Raw genomic sequence first — 14,085 nt, 5'->3', positions numbered from 1 at the left:
CGATGGAAAGTAGCCAGCTCCTGCATTCTGCACTCAGCTTTGCAGTCTCCAGTATCATTACTCATTTTACATTTTTGCGCATTTCTTCACTTTATCCCGACACGCCTGTATTTAAGCTCCCCGTCTCTCTGTAGCTGGCCTGTACCACTACACTTGCTGTCTTTGGAATCCTATTCTGTCTTTGCATGTGCTACTGTCATGATGTGGGAGGTGCAGATTTTAATCTTAATCTTTCTGTAAATCTGAGAGTCTTAAAATCAGTAGGACAATTTCATCACTACCTACCACGTTCCTGTTAATAATTCATGTGCTTGTCAAAATGTTACAGCTTGGATGGATTATTTGCTCAAAGCCTTTACAGTTCCACAGCTACATCTATCAAAAGAAATCGCTTGACTCTTAATAAAAAAGATTTCAACGGGCCGCGCTCTCCAACTGCTGCGAGAGTAGCTGGGTGCTGGTACGACATACCTGTCATGACACGAAGTATGTAAAGGGTGAAGTCATTACTCTCTTAACCACAATGGAAAATATCACTAATATAACTCTGGTCTATTTATAGTGCTACAAGAGAAATATGTTGGAAGCTCAGCTGGCTTAAGAGATTATCGAGTTTATAAAGCTAACTGCTTCAAGTTCAAGGGAATAACTGTGAAGATTCAAAATGAGACGGTTTCAAGGCAGATAAAAAGAGAGAGAGAACATAAATGGTGCTACTTCAAACAACGTCTTGACAGAGGTGCATCAAAATAAACAGAGAGCTCAACTGCATGCAATATGCAGGCTTAACAGGATGTAAGAGGAGAGAAACCACTCAGGATTAGAAACAAGTGCACTGTTATAAAACTGCACCAGCCTAGCTGATGAGTTAAATTCAAACCACACTGTGAACTATCTATTCATTCTTTCCACAAGATAACAGCAAAGTCGCATATCATAACTGTCTACACATACGACAGAAATGCACTGTAGCACGGCTACAGCTGAGCAATGGTCACGTCACAAGCTCATTAAAATCAAAACACATATTCACAATGATCACACAAACAATCGCTGTTACCCAAACATCATAGTCAATTACATTTGTGACTGATTTTATTGTTTTATTTCCACCCTGTGCACAACACACACTGAGCAGCTGCTCAAGTGCACTTCCGGCGCCCCCGTGTGCGGCAGCCTGTTACAGCAGCTCTGCTCATTCTGAGTTTCTTTCTTTCTTATCTTTTTCTTCTCGTAATTTTTTATAACTAACGTATTAGTAATTAGACTCTGCAACCATGTTCTACCGTTTTGTGTTAGTTCTGGTCGTTTTTTTCTACTTTTTTCACCCGTGTCTGGGGACCCAGAGCAGGGATCCTTTGTTTACGGTAAGGATCAGCTGTTAGCGCTGCGTCCCGCAGCTGTACTGCCGGCGGACAGACCCGACATTCCCAGCGAGCTGAGGAGGAAAAGACGGGGGTGTCGTGCTGGGAAGGAGCGCCGTCGCCCAAGAAGGAGACGTTATCGACCATCTCTTCCTTCTGTAATTATTGGAAATGTAAGATCTTTGCCCAATAAGATGGATGAGCTCACGTCGCTAACCTGGTCACAGAGGGAGTACCGGCAATGTAGCATCATGATGCTAACGGAGTCGTGGCTAACACCGCTAACTCCGGACACGAGCGTGACACTACCGGGATTCCAGCTGCTGCGAGCGGACAGGACGAGAGACAGCGGTAAGAGGAAAGGAGGGGGACTGGCAGTGTTTGTGAATGACAGATGGTGTAACCCCGGGCACATCACTGTGAAAGAACAACTCTGCAGCAGAGACATTGAGCTGTTAGCCGTTAGCATGCGTCCGTACTACCTGCCCCGGGAATTCTCGCATGTTATCGCGATAACAGCGTATGTCCCCCCCCCTCGGCCAAGGCGGATGCAGCCTGTGACTCTCTCCACTCTGTGGTCAGCAGACTGCAAACACAATCTCCGAGAGCCCTTCTCATAATATCAGGGGACTTCAATCATGCCTCACTGGACTCCACACTGCCCACCTTCACCCAGTATGTGACCTGCCCAACCAGAGACAATAAAACACTGGACTTACTGTATGCCAATGCAGAAGAGGCATACAGTTCATCACCTCTCCCTCCCCTGGGCAGATCTGATCATAACCTGGTGCACCTTGTCCCTGTGTATGAGCCCTTAGTGCGCAGGGAGCCACCAGCCACCCGCACAGTGCAGAGATGGTCGGAGGAGAGCGAGGAGGCTCTTAAGGATTGTTTTGAGTCGACTGTGTGGGAGGTGATCTGTGACGACCACGGAGAGGACATCGACAGCCTTACTACATGCATTACTGACTATATTAATTTCTGTGTGGATAACACCGTACCTACCAGGACTGTACGGTGTTTCTCCAACAACAAACCTTGGATTACCCCAGAAATTAAAGCCGTCCTCAAGCAGAAGAGGAGGGCCTTCAAATCCAAAGACAAAGAGGAGTTGAAAAGGGTGCAGAGAGAGCTGAGGGGACTGATAAGGAATGGGAAGGACAGCTACAGGCAAAAGATGGAGAACCAGCTTCAGCAAAATAACGTTGGTGAAGTCTGGAGAGGCCTCAGAACCATCTCAGGCCACAAACATCAGAACTCTCTGCCTGGGAGGGATGTGAGGTGGGCAAATGAACTGAATCATTTCTTCAACAGATTTGATTCATCCATGAGGCAGTCTCCAACATCGGCTGCAGACTCACCCACCCCCACTGCTGCTGTTCCACCTCTGACACCTCAGACACTTCACACCTCCTCTATTCACCCTGCTCACCCCTTCCCACCCCCAACAACAGCATCCAATACACACTCAACACAAGGCTCCAGCCTGTCTCTCTCAACCACCCAGGTTAGGAGGAAACTGAGGAGGATTAATGGCAAGAAGGCAGCGGGCCCAGATGGCATCAGCTCGAGGGTCGTCAGGTCCTGTGCAGACCAACTGTGTGGGGTGATGGAGCACCTCTTCAACCTAAGCCTGAGGCTGGGACGAGTCCCACAGCTCTGGAAAACCTCCTGTGTTGTTCCAGTGCCAAAGACTTCACGCCCCAAGGACCTCAACAGCTACAGGCCGGTGGCTCTGACATCCCACCTGATGAAGACCCTGGAGCGGTTGGTCCTGGCTCAGCTTCGGCGCCTTGTGAGCTCATCACTGGACCCACTTCAGTTTGCCTACCAGCCTGGCATTGGAGCGGATGATGCCGTAATTCACCTCCTACATCGCTCCCTCGCTCACCTGGAGACCGCTGGGAGCACTGTGAGAATCATGTTCTTTGATTTCTCCAGTGCCTTCAACACTATTCTTCCCTCAGTTCTGAAGGACAAGCTGGAGAACTCTGGAGTGGACCATCACCTCACTACCTGGATTCTGGACTACCTCACCGACCGACCACAGTATGTGAGGACTCAGGGCTGTGTGTTGGACAGGGTCGTCTGCAGTACGGGGGCCCCACAGGGAACGGTCCTGGCTCCGTTCCTCTTCACCATCTACACTGCAGACTTCTCCCACAACTCCACCCAGTGCTTCCTGCAGAAGTTCTCTGATGACTCATCAATAGTCGGCCTCATCACTGATGGGGACGACAAGGAGTACAGAGGACTGACTCAGGACTTTGTGGACTGGTGCCAGCTGAACTACCTCCAGATCAATGCCAGTAAAACCAAGGAGCTGGTGGTAGACTTCCGCAGGCACAAACATCCTCCACTGCAACCACTGAACATCCAAGGTATGGACATCGAGGCTGTGGACAGCTACAGGTACCTTAGTGTTCATCTGAACAACAAACTGGACTGGACTCATAACTCAGACGCCCTCTACAGGAAAGGGCAGAGCAGGCTGTACCTGCTGCGGAGACTCAGGTCGTTTGGAGTGGAGGGCCCACTCCTGAAGACCTTCTATGACTCTGTGGTGGCCTCAGCCATCTTTTATGGTGTGGTCTGCTGGGGCGGCAGCATCTCTGCTGGGGACAGGAAGAGACTGAACAGGCTGATCCGAAGGGCCAGCTCTGTTCTAGGATGCCCTCTGGACCCAGTGGAGGTGGTGAGTGACAGGAGAATGGTGGCTAAGCTGTCATCCCTGATGGACAACATCTCCCACCCCATGCATGAGACTGTGACAGCACTGAGCAGCTCCTTCAGTGGGAGACTGCGGCACCCACGGTGTGGGACGGAGAGATTTCGCAAGTCTTTCCTCCCCACTACTGTCAGACTCCACAACAAAGACTTTAACTGATCAAACACACACATCCACAAATGTGCAATAATACTAATGTGCAATAATCTTTTCTGGCATCGTTGTATTTTTACTCAGTTGTATATAGCATCTGTATTCTATTTTTATCTTATTGTATATAGTATTTTATTTTATTCTATTCTGTACAGTTGTGTACTGTATTTATTCTTATTTTATTTTATTCTAATTTTTGCTTCATAACTTTTGCACTGTCCACTTCCTGCTGTGACAAAACAAATTTCCCACGTGTGGGACTAATAAAGGTTATCTTATCTTATCTTCTCTTAAGACAGATTCACACAAATCACTAAATTGTTCAACGAGTAATCGAAAAATGTGCAAGTATATTTCCTAATGTCAAATGTTTATAGTGCAGAGTGGCCAGAAAAGCATCTGCTAATACCTAAAGCCAAAATACATATTAATCTGAACGAAACACGTCTTCGTTACATGCATCCCAAGTCTGATTTAGGTAAAGGGGATCCTTGGCTTTGGACTGGGATAACCGCTGGTGGCTCATCTTCAGGCAGGAGGGACCAATTTAGGATCAGCTGATCCCTGGTTAACACCAGGATATTTAAATTAGTCAAGCAGCATTCAGTTACATGATAGCAGACCGCAAGCTATGATTGGCTACTTTGTAACTGAAGGAAAGCAACATTATCCATCCAGAAATTATCATTCGAAGCAATCATAACGCTGATCAACACCAGTCAGAAAAATCAATATGAAACTGAAGAAGGAAAGCACAAAAATGTGTATGCTTTTCAGGTGTCTTTGTGTGTCCACCGTAATAATTTATTCCTTAAAATATAAACACCAGTAGCACACAGAAAATCACAAAGAATGATATCTGATGCTGAATTTTTCTTCTGAGTGAATAAAAAGTCAGAGTAATTAAAGCTGTCTGTCCTCTGTCCTTTATCAGCTGATTTTGTGCTGTTGTGTAAAATGAATCAGCTGTGGATGGGAGTGGTTAAAAACATCCACACAGGGGTTCTGATCACTGTGAAACTTTAATGTGATACTGTCTTTTGGGGAAAAATAAAAATGTAAGGATCTGTTTCTTGGTTTGAAATAATCGACTACAGTCTTATTCAGTTTTTTCTGAATCGAAAGTTCAGCCATGTTCACTCATCTGACATACTGTTTCATTTCCTACATCAGCTATTCTGGTTAAACTGTGTGGTTTAAGAGACACAGCACACTATCTGAGAACAACAGTAAGGCAAACATTTGGCAGACTAGCAGCCACCGGGACTGGACAGATCTGAGCAGATAACTCCAATCCACAAACTGTTGTTCAGTATTCAACAGGCTGAAGAAGCAGGTGAAGCTAATAGTCTGAGTTTGTTACACCAAAAGATGGTCAGTTTATTCATTTCCTGAATGATGAAGTTGAGCACAGGATTCATAGGCCTTTTTCAGGGTCAAATTCAAGCCCTTTTAAGCACTTTCAAGGTCCACGTTCAAGCTTTTCCAGCACATTAACAAAAACAAGAATGCATGATCGCATCACCTCAGTAAGACTAAAACAAATCCTCTTCGGTTGACGTAAATGTCTTTTGTTCCTTTTTGTTAAAACAGAGAAAAACACACCACACAAAAATACTGCAAAAGGAAAAGGTTGCCTTATATGCATATAGTTTATAAACTGAAAACACACATTTCACTTAAAAATTAAGACCTGAAAATGTGAACAAATCAACTTGTTAGATATCCATCTCCTCTTGAAAATAAATAAGCCCCAAAACAAGAAAACTGCACCAAAATAACAAACAGCAAGGCCAAATTAATAAGTCTTCTCATCAGATACTGATGCTTCTTTCCTATGTAACACACAAAATAGGAGACAGATGTTTCTTAGTTCTTTTAAAGTTTATTCCCAATAAAACTAACTGTAAGATGTTTGACGACACTGCTGTCTGTATTATTAAATGATCACCTTTAAAGTGTTTGTGCTAATAACATCATGTACGGTGAGACAGGCATGGACAACAGCTCTGACTGGGAGAGGCTTTGAACAGATGATACACTCAGTTCAATTCAGCATGTAAGACTTTAAGAATGCACAAGCATCTATCTAAAAACTATTTATTTAGTCTATCATCCGTGATATCATTATGTACAGTTATAATGTATTATTCATCTCCCTTAAATAAACAGGCAGCCTTAAAGTTTGAAACATTCATAAACAAAAACACATACATGAGTGCCCACAGGCCTCACTGTCAGCTTGAAGCCATTATAATGTTTACGTTTTTTAATGTGTAGGTGCTCACGATAAACCGATTTTGAATGAAAGTCAGGGAACTTTGGTAGAACACAAAGTGTCTATTCTTTGTGCCCATATGGATCAGTCATATTGCTGTTGCCAAAGGCACCAAGTTAATAGTTGAAAAATCTGCAGAGATACACAAAAATATAAACAGTATTCTATTTACTTGGTGACAACTTCACTTTTAGCCTTAAACCAGAAACCATTAAGTTGGCTAGTTGTGTATCGGGTTTAAAGCTTTCACTTGAGGGAAGTAAATCATATAAAGCTACTGCGCAGTAATGTTAGCTAAGTTCACAGCATATTCCACAAATTACCGTGCCATAAAGATGCCAGAAAGATTTCCTGCATGTTACTGTAGCAATCACTGTTTCAATCTGACTGTATCTGTAGAAAGCTTCAGACAGAGAACTCATCGACCAATCATCTGTCGTGTTGGAATCGGTTGCACGATAGAAAATTGTCTTTCACAGTTATCCTTCACAGGCTGCAGACAGTCTGTGATCTGACTGAGAGTCAATCATTGAATGATATCAAACAACACGCTGAATGGCTCAGTGGTACGACCTTGAAGTGGATCCACCTGAAGGTATAAAAGGTTTAGCACACCACGTCCAGGTCAGAGTACACTTGCAAGAAAGGATGGATATGAAATGGAAAAGGCTCAGAAACTGGATCAGAGCCAGTTCAAGTTCGACTCCAGCTCATTTCTCTATCTAGAGTGTAAGCTCTATCTATCTCTAAAATATATTTCTTATGTTTGTCTTTACAGACTTGGAAATATGTCAGCAACAGTAACTGTTCAGGAACATTTACTGATACTGAACTCTGACTCTGTAAGAGAGCTAGCATCTATCAGTGAAGGCTGACGTTAGTTCAAATTAAAATATTAAGGAACAGTTTTTCTGTAAACCGCATTCCACATTTTCTATCCAGTAATGGCAGAAATAGTGAAATTCTCTATAAAGGAGCAGGGCTCTTAAAGTCCATTGGTACATTAAATGTTGAGGGCAGATCCACCTGGTGACTGTTGATGCATGGCTAACTAAGATAACAGGTCTGTCAGTCGGTTAGCTCAGTTTCACTTTTGATGGCAGAAACTTCAGGACATGAGGACACAAGTATAAGGAATATGCAGCAGGAACTCTAGAGCCAGGGCTATAAATCCAGCTTCACAAGACGGCTGCGGAAAGGAAGAACTGGCAAACCCGAGAGGACCTGACTAGCATTGCTCACCCACCAGGTGCTGTGCGTCTCTATCACTATCACAACCATGGGTCATTTGATAATTACCTTTTATACTAGAAGTGGCTCTGAAGTTGGATAGTATGCACCACAATCACATAATTGCTAAAGACAATGCAATACTTCCACATCCTGCCTCCACTTACAAAAACCAAGGTGTCTCCTTCCATCCTGTGACGGATTCTCTTTTACTGGAAAGTACTGTGTCCTTTCAAGCAGCAGATCAGGCTTCTGACTACACTCTTCATGTGATTTACATGCAAACATGGCAAAGTAATGAAGAAAGAATAGTAATGAATGACGTACTCGGTAATAGTAATGAAGAACTGAGATTAGCGCTTCAGATAGCAAAGGTTGAAACGTTGCATGCAGACTGAGAAGAATTTAGAACAAGCTGTGCCTGTTTTCTGCAAGTTACAACTGGCACTCTGTCTACATACGTGTAAGCAGTTTGGAATGACATGTGATTAATATCAGAATGAGTGGGAGCTGGAATTCCTCTTAAGTATGACACAGCATAGTTCGTCTCCATGGTGTGACATGATCTTTTTGGACTTTCGTTTTATTTCTTTTATTGCTTGCTTATTGCTCTTCTTAATTTCCTCAAAAGCCACAGCCACTGAAAACAAAACCAGTCAATGATTAAAATGAATGAGTAAAGCTCTGCTATTCCCGGTCAGATTCATGTCTGACTATGGGCAAAGCATGTTGTGATGTTGAATAATTCATTGTCTAATAAATTTGTCATTTCTTAAAATTTAAAAGGGATTTACAAAAAACAAAACTGAATTAAAAAAATATATTTTTGAATTCTGCATTAAAAGACTGATTTTTAAAAATACAATTTAAAAAGTCAAACAAAAAAACAGTTTCAAAAATCAAATTAGGAATACCTTCATTTTTTCTTTTCCACCCCTCCTTTTCAATTCCATTTCTGTTTTTCTGCATATTTTATTTCACAACTCATGATGAAATTACGAAATGCTTTATTTCGATGTGCGTGACTTTCCTGGTCTTCCTTATATAACCACCAAAATCACTGGGAGTCTTCTGTGTTCTGAGTATCACCTGTGTGCTGCCCAGCGCATAGGAAGCCTCATGCTGGTCTCTGTGTTCTGGGACGTCTTCTGGTCTCTGCTGTAGACTGAAGCTCTCTGATTGTCAGGAGTCCTGACCTGCACACACAGGCATGGCCATTATCAAACACTGAAAACAGTGGACGTTCTATGCATGACTCCAGTTTTTGGTCACTGAAAAACACTCAGGTTTCCTGCACACAGACTTTACTGAGCAGCTTCCTCAGTTCATTCCAGTATGAAGGTCGCCATGTGAGAGTAATTCATTAGTGGACAGACACAGCTCTTATTTTGAAAGTTTAGTCACTAGAGCCTAATATTGCTATTTGCCAATATTGGTTATTTCCAGATGTTTTGGTGTCTGCATTTATTGGGGCACATATAATTAAAATTTAAGAAAGGAAAGAGGAGCAACACCCTTCAACTATGAGTGCTAATGTTGCTGAAAGCCCTCTGACAGTCACACTCTGTGTCAGCAGCACGTATTTGGACCAAAAAATAACTCTTTAAAAACACACACACACACACTGAACCATCTTATCAGCAAAGACTCATAAAGAATGACATTGTTTTTATGGAGACTTTTAAGAAGACAGTGTAATTACTGTCAGCTAATTTGTTGGTTAAAAGCAAGGAAGCATGACTCACAAATCAGAAGCAGCTAAAACCACACTACCAGTGTAACCTGTCACATTGTCTAAGTGCTCTAACTCTGTCTAACTCTTTAGTGCACTGTGCTCCACAGAACCTAGGCTTACGATACAATTGTTATTAACAGTTATTAACTGATTCAACGTTAACTTAAACTGTCCCTTAAATAATACTACAAAAATATCACCTAAACTTAAAGAAAAATGTCCAAACAATAAATATATTTATTAATCTTTGTATTGTCTCTGTCCTGTGTTTGTTTATTGTACAGTTAGTAGTGTATAGTTATTATTATAGTATTGTATAGCTAGTAATAGCACCTTTTTATCTCCTAATTTTACCCAAATTTATCAAGTTATTATTTATTTGTAATTCCTAGTTTTATATCTCTTGGAGATCTATTTTTTTATATTCTTAGAAATGCACCATGGGGGGCTTGGGGTGAAACGGCATTTCGGTACGCTGTATACTGTGTATGTTGTTATACTGACAATAAAGTTCTTGAATCTCAATCTTGAATATATCCACACAATTGCACACGTGTGTTTGTTAACACTGAACAGAAGTGTAGCTAAGTCCTGCCAACTGAGGTGGAAATGATAAAATTCCAAACATTTATGAACTTTTCTGAAATATTTACTTTTTTATAAAATAATAAAATAGTATTTTATTTTATTCTATTCTGTACAGTTGTGTACTGTATTTATTCTTATTTTATTTTATTCTAATTTTTGCTTCATAACTTTTGCACTGTCCACTTCCTGCTGTGACAAAACAAATTTCCCACATGTGGGACTAATAAAGGTTATCTTATCTTATCTTTTCTCAATCCACTGTCTTGTATTTGGCTAAATCCTTATCAAATCAAAGTAAGTAGTAAAAAGATATCCTGTTTTTATTAAAGCTGAAGACAGAAGGTAAATGGACTGGTTCTTATACAGTGCTTTTCTACCCTTTACACAATTTGCCTCATTCACCCACTCATAAAGGCACTTTTTCAGTGAGAGTGCTTTCTATCTAACATTCACACACAGATGCATGCACCAGAGAGCAGTTTGGGGTTAGGATCTTGCCCAAGGATATTTTGCATGCAGACTGGAGCAGGTGGGGATCGACAGGGGAACCACCAACCTTCCAATCAGAATTTGCAACGGTCATTTTTAAAAGAGCGATTTATTTATTTGACCATGAGTAAGTTTGCTAATAATGGTGGTTGAAGCTATGAGAAGCAGTCAACGGGAAAAAAATAATAGGGCTGTTAACGGCAGCCTCCTCAGAGTGCAGCGATTCATTTACTCAAACTCTTAACACAAGGAAAGAAAGGCAGTAGCCTATGTTCAGAAAAAAACAAAAGCATTTTATTTAAATATACATCTGAACAAGAGGCACACCCCTTTGGTTACATCCTCAGGTTTACCTCTTTTATCCGGTTTAAAGCCAAAGAAATCCCGAATTGGCGGCTTTTTATTTTTTTGGCCTCAGTTCCTCCATGTTTGGACTTCTTCCGTGTTCTAAACGTGCAAATCAGTTCGTGCATGATTACATACATGCATCAAAAAGTCACCTGCATGAATATTTCCCCTATTGTCATTTACTGGACTGATGAATGTTGGTTGGAAAAAATTTACATATCGCCCAACCTTATTTGGCAGCTTGCACAACTTGACAGAGACAACGTTTGTATTCTTTTAGGGGGAAGGTCTTCCATCTTTCAGTAAGACAATCCTTAAACCCATGTTGCGTCTATTTCAACGGCATGGCTTCATCATAACAGTCTGAGTACTGAACTGGCGCGACTGCAGCCCAGACCTTTATCCAACTGAAAACACCGGAGCATCGTGACACCAAAACTACAACAAAGATGACCCACGACTGCCGAGCAGCTAGACTCCTGTATCACACAATAACAGGATATTCCTCTCCTAACAGCCATGCTGTTGTAATTGTAATTTGCAGACAAAGAAAGACTTGTTTCCAAGAGTTTGCACTTTGGAGCCACAATCAGGGGCCACAGATTGGAGCTTATTTCTAAGTGAAAGGATAAGACAGATCCATTTCACTACAGCTGCACTCAAAAATAAGATCAACCAGACTCTGCATTAACTCAAAACACTCCTACCCTCCCCTATTTTAGAAGAAGTTTCTAACACATTAAATGAAAAGAAAGGCAACTTTGGAAATTCATCATTCATACATTGCAAACAAAACCTTATAATTCTGAGTCAATGCCTAGACATAAACATAAGAATAAGAAGACACCACAACGGAAGACTGCAAGGAAAAGTGGGTGAAGAACTTATTAGAGAGGAACCTCCCTGAACCTGAAAAAGAAGGTGATAACCAAAGGACTTCTGCCCATAGTGGACCGAATCACAGGCATGGAAACAGCGATACAGATTAATAAATGAATACTTCCTCCATCTAACCGTAAAATACAAAAAAAAGACTGTCATTTCCCTGCAAAGACCAAAACATCACCACATTACCAACTGACAAGGGTAAGGTGCACTATTGTTCTAAACTCAGCTGATTATCACACCATAATGACTACACTCCCCCTCAGTGACAACAACACCTATGAGCCCTTAAGACAAGACCCCAAAATCAAATATAAAATTAAAGTCATCAGTTTGAGCTGTTTCACTGCATCCTCGGTATCTACAACCAGGAATCACGAGGCTGTGTGCATTCAATAATGTAGCCTAATACAACATATCATGCAGACCTGTCGCTGTTCCTTAATTATTATTCAACAACTTCCTGAATTTATTCCACCCAAACCTCACCTTACTTTTTTTCTTTTGGTGCATCCATCTCTGACTGCACGAAAAGTCCAGAAAAGTGGACATCAAACTCGGAATACTATGCTGAGAAACAAAAGTACAAATGTGCAGATTACAGTTGTCGTTTCCTGCCAAACATCTGCCATCTACAACATGCTTAGTGTGACTGAGTTAGTGACAAACATGATCAACTCTCTTACCAAGTCTTGTGATACAACATACATCCTCTTTATTCACACAACCTGCGGTATCCTTGTGCATGTCTCCACTGGTCAGCGATTTCATTTTGCACAAACACGGACAGTTCCCCCAAGTTTCTCCTTCCTTCTGACAGACGCAGCTTTCTTATACTTATCATCACTCCGTCCTTATGTGCTAGAAGCTTTTTCTCAAAATACTATTTAGACTCTAACATCGAAATTTCGACCTCATTCTCAAAATTATTAATATTATATTTTTTTTCTTAATGCAGCCACATTGCTCGCTCGTATTAAATCAGTATGAGTGTCTACTGCATCCCTGCTGCCGTTAAGTGGTAAGAACTCCAGGGACAGATTAATAAGCTCTTTATAAGTGCTCGGAGAAAGAGCCGGGGCGGCGGGTGTCTGACAGTAAATGCGGCCTGTGAAGATAAATGATTTTATTGCTCCGAGTCTCTTAACAAACGGCCCACCAGCCCTTCAGAAAAAGTAAAAATAAAATAAAGGTAAACATTTTTGCTTTTCTTTCGTAGCTTCGGCTTTCTCCTTATTTGCTAACGTTTCGCCCACGTAGGTCTTTCGGGACGGTCCTGCGCAGTGCTGCTGGGGATTCTGGACAAATGCGCCATATCGTTTTTACAAACGCTATTTAATTAAATTCCGCTAAACTGCGTGAAAATATCACATGAGTAATCAACTGTTTATTTACAAGTAACGCAAATTTTTTTTTTTTTTAAATACAGCGAAGCTTTTGTAATAGTACAAGAAAAAAAAGATACAGCATCAGCGGTCGACTGTTAATAACGGCAGCTTCAAAATGTAGCAAAACACTGACCAGCAACGAAGGTTCAAGTCAGCTTACAGGCTGACCATTGTGACCATATCGAACCAAACTGCATTTTACCCCCAGCTGCTGACGCCTTTTACCAGTTCAACCCAGCTTCTACTGTTTCGCCTCATTTCGTTATGTACTCACCCTTCCATAGATAGCCACGAGCGCTCATTGCGCATCCTTCACACGAGAGTATATTATCGCATCTCGAAATTCTGCAGTTTTATCATACAACCTTCACTCGTCGGTCCTGCCGTAGGAGACCAACCAACCAATCAAATTGCGTAAAACTTCCCATCATTTCCGTTCTTTCGTAATAAAAGCCTCCCAACATTTCAGTGTCCCGTTAGTGCTGCAGCGCTACAAGCAGCTGTGCCCGGGTGACACTTGGTTTACATCACTTTGCTATTCTATAATCAAAATTAAATACATACATTGTGTCCATTCATACTTCAATTATGCGAAATTTGTCCGCAAAACATACTGTAAACTGAAATGCACAGTAAACCCATTAGATTTACTCTTATGACAATACTAATGCAGATTTATATCTCGGGATAAATACACAGAACCAACTTTACAGGTTACACAACAAGGTTAAGGATAAATAAGCCCCAGATGTAAAAGTGATCTTTGATTTCAGGGACACAGCAGGAGACAAACAGAAGATACATTTTGTCTGGGTGCAGGACTGGATCAATGAACTCACCACGCACTGGACCGGTGGACTGTGACCACAGAATATTTTCAACACACTTCCTTTAGT

The 14,085-nt window shown here is 41.6% G+C and overlaps 1 protein-coding gene across 2 annotated transcripts in view; it reads right to left on the bottom strand.

Annotated features, from left to right (window-relative positions):
- The window catches only part of st3gal5 (ST3 beta-galactoside alpha-2,3-sialyltransferase 5), a 28,008-nt gene extending 14,386 nt beyond the window's left edge, over positions 1 to 13,622 (bottom strand). For both annotated transcript variants that reach the window (XM_013275417.3, XM_025898506.1), the window contains exons 1-2: positions 13,464 to 13,622; positions 8,846 to 8,952 (exon numbers count right to left, since the gene is read on the bottom strand). In XM_013275417.3, the coding sequence (XP_013130871.1) occupies positions 8,846 to 8,877 (32 nt within the window). In that variant the 5' untranslated portion in view covers positions 8,878 to 8,952; positions 13,464 to 13,622. The remainder of the gene's footprint in view (positions 1 to 8,845; positions 8,953 to 13,463) is intronic.
- Positions 13,623 to 14,085: the final 463 nt, after the last annotated feature.

Source organism: Oreochromis niloticus, linkage group LG2 (assembly GCF_001858045.2).
Source record: "Oreochromis niloticus isolate F11D_XX linkage group LG2, O_niloticus_UMD_NMBU, whole genome shotgun sequence".
Classification (NCBI taxonomy): domain Eukaryota; kingdom Metazoa; phylum Chordata; class Actinopteri; order Cichliformes; family Cichlidae; genus Oreochromis; species Oreochromis niloticus.
The sequence above is the reverse complement of the archived record's forward strand: the minus strand, read 5'-3'. Positions and strand labels throughout refer to the sequence as shown.